An 8,592-nucleotide genomic window follows, 5' to 3' on the forward strand; every position below is an offset into this window, starting at 1 on the left:
GCCGCTGAGCCTGCGCGTCCAGAGCCTGTGCTCCACAGTGGGAGAGGCCACAACAGTGAGGAGAGGCCCGCGTATCGCAAAAAAAAAAAATAATCCACCTGCCAATGCAGGGGACACGGTCTTCGAGCCCTGCTGCGGGAAGATTCCACATGCTGCGGAACAACTAAGCCCATGCACCACAACTACTGAGCCTGTGCTCTAGGGCCCGTGAGGCACAACTACTGAGCCCGTGTGCCATAACTACTGAGCCCACACGCCTAGAGCTGGTGCTCCACAACAAGAGAAGCCACTGTAATGAGAAGCCCGCGCACTGCAACGAAGAGTAGCATCTGCTCGCCGCAACGAGAGAAAGCTTGCGCACAGCAACGAAGACCCAACGCAGCCAAAAATAAATTTATTTAAAAAAAAAAAAACTAGGACCAGAAGTGTGGGAGCTGACTTACTGTATTATCGTTAAGATATTGTAAACTCTCCAAAACCCAGACATAAAAGAAAACATGAGCTACACAAAAATGTTAAACAGATAAGAATACTATCCAAAATGCTAATTGCTTTGGCTAAAAGCTTCCTTATTTTAGAAATCCTCTTTTCTTCATTTAAAACACAAAAAAACCTTTCTCCTCAGCAAAGCAAGAATCGTTGAATTTTCACAGTGGAAAAACTTGCTACTGTTACTGAGGCTGTTGCCTCGTCTTGTGGAATATTTCCACCAATTATGCATGAAGCTATGCTGTGCTTCTGCAACTGTGTATCTAGATGAGACCTGCTGATGAACAGGGTACCATAAATGGGGGAGCCACACCTGACTAGAATCATGACACTAAATGATCAACATTTGAGAATATTCAAGTAACAGTAATGTCCTAAATCAGCAGCCAACAGGCACATGTATGTTAATTTTTTTTTAAGATTTTTTTTGACGTGGACCATTTTTAAAGTCTGTATTGAATGTTACAATATTGCTTCTGTTTTATGTTTTGGTTTTTTGGCCGTGAGGCATGTGGGATCTTAGCTCCCTGACAAAGGATTGAACCTGCACCCCCTCAGTAGAAGGTGAAGTCTTAAACCACTGGACTGCAGGGAAGTCCCTGCACATGTATATTATATATGTACCAAGTGATGATGGATCTGTGCCATTACCAGGGGGTACAAAAACGTGTAGGACCTGGTCCCCACCTTGGAGGACCAGCAGGGGAGAAAGTCAAACAAGAAGACAAGTTCCAGCACAAGGTGATGAGGAGGGAACGTTTTGCCTCACCCAGCTTGACAGCGGAAAGTGTTGCTGACAGGCTAGTCCCAAGAATGGGCTCCATGACCTATCCCTCCTAGGGGGTCCACAGCACTTTGAATGTCTGAAAAGCACACGGCTGACATTCGAGGCCTGCAGGGGAGCCCAGCTTCAGGTCCTCACTGCCTCTAAGAAAGAGACCATGGCCCAAGTTTCAAAAGTATATGGGGGAACTTCCCTGGTGGCACAGTGGTTCAGAGTCCGCCTGCCGATGCGGGGGACACGGGTTCGTGCCCCGGTCCGGGAGGATCCCACATGCCGCGGAGCAGCTGGGCCCGTGAGCCATGGCCGCTGAGCCTGCACATCCGGAGCCTGTGCTCCGCAGTGGGAAAGGCCACAGCAGCGAGAGGCCCGCGTACTGCAAAAAAAAAAAAAAAAAAAAAAAGTGTATGCGGTTCATTACACTTCAATAAAAAGGCAATTTTAAAAAGAAAAACAGTATACTGTAAATTGCAAAGTTCTTCGACTGGACAGAGAAGCCATCCTTCATTTACAAAATGAGTTTGGCCAATGGCATTAATGAACAAGAATCCTTCAAATCAGACGGCAAACAGGACATGACTTTTAACCAGTTCCTTTTCCTGACTTTGCCCCCAAGGCAGAGGCACTTTTCCTTTCCCCCTGAAACTGGGAAGGTTTGTGGTGAAGCCGGCATACTGGAGTGGAGGAGAACCAGAACAGAGGCTCTGGGAGAGAGGGCACCCCCAGACAGACCTCTCGTGGCCTAGCGTGCTGGACGACACCATCCTCTTCCCATGGCCTGGCTTTATCCTCAGGTCCTGGCAGGGAAAAGACAACTTTTCCCAGCTGAAGAAATTTCAAACTTTGCTCACTGTTCCCAGAGGCTCTTGATCAATTTACTGCACACACGTGTGCATGTGTGTGGGGCTATGAGCAAGTTGGAGAGTGCTGGCCCCTTGAGGACATTTTCACCCCCATGTCATATTTTCTGTCACGTTAGATCTCCATAGGCCCCTCCACACCAGGACACTGTGATAGATAAAATACAAGCAAGGGCACAGGCATGGTGCTAACCGTGCCACACAATGTCAGTTATTATCCCTGTTAAAAGTAAGAGAACTAAAACTCAGGTTAAGCGGCAGGGCTGGAATTTGACTCCAGTCTGTCCAGCCCCAGAGCCCATCCTTGCCTTCTCCTGATACAGTTAGCTGGCACACAAATGACCACTACAGGTGACAGGTCCCACCATGTAGGCTTGTTCTCAAACTCTGTTAGAAATTAAAATTATTTAAAACCTAACCATCTTAAACTATTCCTTAAGTAAACATTAAGATGAATAGACTGAGCTTTACCACTAGAAGAACTACTAAACACTAGGTAAAGTACAAGTAAGCTGGTTATTGGGTTATTTTTAAACTTAGTAAAGTAACAATTATGCTAAAATAGCTGCACTGTGTTCCCAATGTCTACAAATCAGTGATAATAAAAATGTATTTCAATTTGCCAAATGAATATATATTGTAGCTTTTTAAAAAAATACATAGTGGTCATTAAAAGCAATTAATTTGTAAACTGAGCACTTTCCGAAGTGTAAAGCACCTCCGCTCCTCTGCTATGAATCTGCCATTACATGTCGCCCACTTCTGGGTCCTGGACTCCAGCCATCCTAGACCCCAGATCTTAGCTCTGCCTACAGCTGGTCAGTCTCAGGTCATAAAATGAAGGTGTTTCAGCCAACCCTGCAGCCCTGAAACAAAAAAACATGCCAGACCTCACTAGTGGCTCTGCTTAGGTCTTCTGAGAAGACAACTTCGGGACTTCCCTGGTGGCGCAGTGGTTAAGAATCCGCCTGCCAACGTAGGGGACACAGGTTCAAGCCCTGGTCCGGGAAGATCCCACATGCCATGGAGCAACTAAGCCCGTGCACCACAACTACTGAGCCCATGTGCCACAACTACTGAAGCCCATGCGCCTAGAGCCCGTGCTCCACAAGAGAAGCCACCACAATGAGAAGCCCGCACACCACAACAAAGAGTAGCCCCCTCTCTCCAAAACTAGAGGAAGTCCGCGCACAGCAACAAAGACCCAACGCAGAGTTAAATAAATAAATAAAAGAAGAAGACACCCTCATTTTGGTGGGAATGCAAACTGGTACAGCCACTATGGAGAACAGTATGGAGGTTCCTTAAAAAACTGAAAATAGAGCTACCATATGAGCTAGCAATCCCACTCCTGGGCATATATCCGGAGAAAACCATAATTTGAAAGATACATGCACCCCAGTGTTCACTGCAGCACTATTCACAATAGCCAGGACATGGGAGCAACCTAAATGCCCATCAACAGAGGAATGGATAAAGAAGATGTGGCACATATATACAATGGAATATTACTCAGCCATAAAAGAAGAACAAAATAATGCCATTTGCAGCAACATGGATGGACCTAGAGATTCTCATACTGAGCGAAGTAAGTCAGACAGAGAAAGACAAATATCATATGATATTGCTTATATGTGGAATCTAAAAAAAGGCTACAAATGAACTTATCTACAAAACCTAAATAGAGTTACAGATGTAGAAAATAAACTTATGGTTATGGTGGGGGTGTGTAAGGGTAGGGGAGGGATAAATTGGAAGACTGGGATTGACACATACACACTACTATATATAAAATAGATAACTAATAAGGACCTACTGTATAGCACAGGAAACTCTTACTCAATACTCTGTAATGGCCTATATTAGGAAAAGAATCTAAGAAAGAGTGGATATATGTAATTGTGTAACAGGTTCACTTTACTGCAACTAACAAAACATTGTAAATCAATTATACCCCAATAAAAATTTTTAAAAAAGAAGACACCCTCATTTTATCATCTCCTACTGGGAACTCTAACCTCCACACCTCATCTGTGTCCATTCTTTGGGCCTCAGCTACATCTCTCAGTGGTTCCCCCACCCACTTCACCCTGGTGATCCACATGGTTTCTACTACTTCTAACCCTAATATCGCCTCTGCCCTCCTTAGAATATCCACACACACCCCCTCACAAACACTTCTTACACCCCCACTCCCTCCTCTCTCTCTTCACCCGGGAGTCCCACACCCCATCTCCTTCCTCATCCTCCAAAACATCCTAATCACCAAGCCCATGGCTTCCCATGGAGGGTGACACTGCAGGTCACTGTCCTTTTCCCGAGGCTCTCCTCTCTTGGCACTCCCCTTCTTATTTCCTTCTTCCTGGTACTGGTATTCTCTGGGAAACTTGGTTCTGCCCAATCCCTTTTATCTAAGCAGGACCGAGTCACTGTGAGATCCTTCAGTTCTCTTCTTGGAGTCTTCACCCGCGACGCTCCAGAAGCCACTGTCTGCTCAGCTTTCTCCTGTCCTCACCTTAGAGGATGCTACCTGTGATTTAGTGAGGAAGTCTTCAAGTGTGACATTAACAAACTTCATCTGCAAGTTAAAACATGCCACATAAGAAAGAGGAGGTTTGCTGTATCACCAACCCATAGGCAGTTAATTCAGCATAGAAACAGGGTCACTTTCTAAATAAACACAACTGCAGTTCTGCATGTTAAATATCTTTGGGCAATAGTAAATTCAACTTGTTCTATTTATGCTTGGCTATTAGATATTTAGGATCTTACTGATCGAAAAATACATCAAATTCACTTGACATTTCAAAGTATAAACAACTGTTAAAGAGTTGTTTATTTTTATTTATAAATTATGCTTAGTTTGCTACCATGGCCACAAGAAGAGCAACAGCAGCAAAACCAGACATTCCTGCCCAACAGATCTTCCTGAAACACTTTACTGCTCACTCAGGCGCCAGACCAGGTCCTTAGACAAACAAGGACCCTGTCCTCAAAGAGAACATTCTTCATTCTCTCGTTGACCACTGTGAAAATGCTCCCCCACCAGGCCCAGGCAAACATCATGCTCCAAAAACCTGTCCCCAAAGTCCTTTCCAGCCTGAATTCTCTCTCTCCAGTGCCAGGATGCTGGCCCAGCCACAGCTGCAAGGTCACTCTACCTGCCCACTTCAGGAGCCTGGCCCAGGTGGCCCAGGGCTCCCCCACCTAGAGCACTCCACAGACCACCTCCCCCCCGAGTCCCAATAACACCTGAACCTCCAACAAGTCAGACGCTCCTGGGGAGGAAAAAGTTGCATCTCTGTACACACAGCCCTGCATACTTGGCCAAAAACCAAGGATTTTTGGAAATCACTTGTTTTCTGGAAAACCACATACTATGGCACTCTTGTACATATTCAGCTCAAACCCCCGCCCCCGCAACATACACACTCACACGCCGGTCCTCACTAGGCATGGAACTTACCAACCACCATGGAGAAGGTGCTTGTACTCAGATCTTACCCAAACCATTTAAAATACTCACAACACCAACATACAGGATCACACTCCTCATTTTCCTCTATTCCTCCCAAATTAATACTTTAGTATTTTAATAAAATAGTGAACCATACTTTAAGCCTAAAGTGTTTATATACTCTTCCAAGTTCTCTGTATATAAACTTTTAATACTAACTACAAAATTTAAGTTCATTTTAAAATAGGAATAAAGTCATTTTTATTCAAATAAGAAACCAACCATAGGCTGTCATATTTTTAAAACTCCTCAGTGATTTTTCAATTCAGTAAGCAAGTATGAAACAAACAGTAAGAATACCTATTAACCTCTGGGGACTTCCCTGGTGGTCCAGTGGTTAAAACTCCGCACTTCCACTGCAGGAGGCGTGGGTATAACCCCTGGTCAGGGAACTAAGATCCCGCATGCATTAGGCGTGGCCAAAAAGAAAAAAAATTTCAACCTCTGCGTAATCACTCTAAGTTACATTTGCTTTTAAACTTTCACAATTTAATTTTTTTAATGTTAAAAAGAACTTGGAACATAAAACAGATTAATTTCAAGAAAAAGATTTTTAAAACAATTTCTCTGCATTTAGCTAGCACCAATCGTCTTTACACAGTTTTTTTCCTATAACCTGTATCTATGATCACCCTACACCAACTTGGAAACAATGCCTTACAAAAAGGGAGGTGCTGCAAAATCCTAACAGTTATCCACTCATCTCACACTGTAAAACTACCAAAACCCCTTCCATGAAAAAAACCACTCCCCTCTGTCAGTATGGGCAGAGGTTCCCAGGCCCAGAAGTCCAGGGCTGGTGGTAGGCTTGGTGGCCCAGGGACTCTTCACTGTACACTAGCTGGAGATGAAGGCCAGAGACCCCGCATCTACCCATCACCGTTTTTTGTTTTGTTTTGTTTTTTGTTGTTGTTGGTTTTCTTTTTTTGGGCCCTGCCACGTGGCATGTGGGATCTTAGCTCCCCGGGATGAAACCCGCACCCCCTGCATTGGAAGCGTGGAGTCTTAACCCCTGGACTACCACGAAAGTCCCCCCATCGCCCTTCTTACTCATCTCCTCTGAAAGCCTCACTCCACTCCTCAAAAGTCTGAATTCTGCTCCCTCGCATAAAAATCAATTTATTTCCATGTTTGGTATGTCAACGCAAATGGTTTTGGCTGAATGGTAATAACAGAATTTTCTTTAAAAACCTCGAAGTCCTCAGCGTAAAAATATAATGCCCTTTGCTGTGATGCCAAGTTATTTGTAAACAACAAACCATCAAATTAAAAAGCTGCCATCAGGTCCCTACTATCGATTTTATGCAATCTATAGTACAAATACACACAAACAGCGTTCTGGTTTGAAAAATAACATTCTTTGAAACGTTCCCATCAAGATTTAAGGAACTAGCTGGTGCAGCTTTCCAGGCTAAACAGTAACACAGCACCCACATACAAAAGTGAAGAAATAAAGAAAAGCAAGAGTTCTTATCACCATCTCCAACAACTGAAAGCAGTCAAAAATTCCAGTTTATGGAGAAAGGTTCTACTTGGAATAATCTAGAAAGCCCCTGAGGAATAATTAGCATTTCCTAGAGAGCAAATTTGTTTTTCAAGCAGACTATATGATAACTTCACAAAACCATAGAACCAAGCTGAACTGCTTTGTAGCAGGATTGACAGTTCCTCAAAAAGATCACTTAATTATACTCTATAACACCTTAGAAAAATTTCTAAATAATTGATTTTTTAAAAAGTTATGTTGAAAGTATCTAGTTTTCCAAAATTTTAAGGTTCAGAGCACAGATTTAAAAATCCATCATGCTTCAAGAGCTTTCAGTTTTTAGGCTACAAAAAACACAATGAGAAAAAGAAGTCCTTGCAGCTTAAAAAACACACGCTTGAAATAATACACTACTGAAAACGTGTAGAACAAAAAGAAAGTAACAGATAACCCAACGGCAGTTAAGACACAGATTTTTGTTTTGGGCAGTTCCACCAACCAGAGTTTTACATTTCTATTCCATACTACCTACATGCTAGTTACGAAAATTATATGCGAACTCCCAGAACACACAGAGTACCCCAGAAAACCTCAGCCCACGTGGACAGCTGCCTGAGCCTCCAGCTTTGGATAAGTGAGGATGGGGGTCCCGGGCAGGAATTGTAGTCTGTGTTCCGGTCGTGGGTACGGTGGATGAGGTCGGGACATTGGGGTCATGGACTGGGATCCGGTTGGGATGATGGGATCTGGGTCTGGTTCTGGCCGTAGGAAGAACGAACCCAGATGTCGGGATCTAGGTCCTGGTTGGGAAGATGGACAAGGGCTTGGGGTCGGAATGGGGCTCCGAGTCTGGGTCCTGACTGTGTCCTACTCGTGGCTAGGTCCAGGCGGGGATCGCTGGCCGGGGGCTGGGTCCTGTAGGTGGGGGCAGCAGATCCCGGGGGGTGGTCAGGACCCAAATTTGGGTCCTCCTGGTCGTGGGTGGGGGTAGGGGGTCGTGGATCGCGAGTCGGTGGTCCGGGTCGGGGTAGAGGTCGGGGTCTGGGTTCCGGTCCCGCCGGCCAGGCCGCACCCCCGTCCGCCCGCCCCCCCGGCCCGGGCCCCACTCACACGCGCGGCAGCTGCAGTGGCGGCGCCCCGCGCCTTTGGAACACGCCGTCCACGAACACGCCATTCTTGCCGAGGCAGCGCAGGTAGAAGTCGCCGCCCGCGTCGGGCCCGGGCTGCGCCGACGGCTCCGGGGCCGCCCCGCCATGGCCGCCGCCGCCCGGGGGCGTGAAGATCTCGAGGTGGCGCCGCGAGATGAAGCTCGAGTGGCCCATGCTCACGTCCACCGAGCCCTGCGACGAGTTGCGCCCGATGGTCACCGAGCGCTTCTTCATCAGGTACTCGAACTCGCGGCCCTCGAGGCGCGCCACGGCCCAGCCGCCCGGCGGGGACCCGCCGCCCGCGCCCCCGC

At 46.1% G+C, this 8,592-nt stretch overlaps 1 protein-coding gene across 1 annotated transcript in view; it reads right to left on the reverse strand.

Moving 5' to 3' along the window:
* FOXK2 (forkhead box K2) overlaps positions 1-8,530 on the reverse strand; it is a 67,062-nt gene extending 58,532 nt beyond the window's left edge. The window contains exon 1 of the mRNA XM_029213412.1: positions 8,244-8,530. Within this exon, the coding sequence (XP_029069245.1) occupies positions 8,244-8,515 (272 nt within the window). The 5' untranslated portion in view covers positions 8,516-8,530. The remainder of the gene's footprint in view (positions 1-8,243) is intronic.
* Between the last annotated feature and the right edge of the window lie 62 nt (positions 8,531-8,592).

Source organism: Monodon monoceros, unplaced genomic scaffold (assembly GCF_005190385.1).
Source record: "Monodon monoceros isolate NGI ecotype Baffin Bay Population unplaced genomic scaffold, NGI_Narwhal_1 Super_Scaffold_9, whole genome shotgun sequence".
NCBI lineage: Eukaryota > Metazoa > Chordata > Mammalia > Artiodactyla > Monodontidae > Monodon > Monodon monoceros.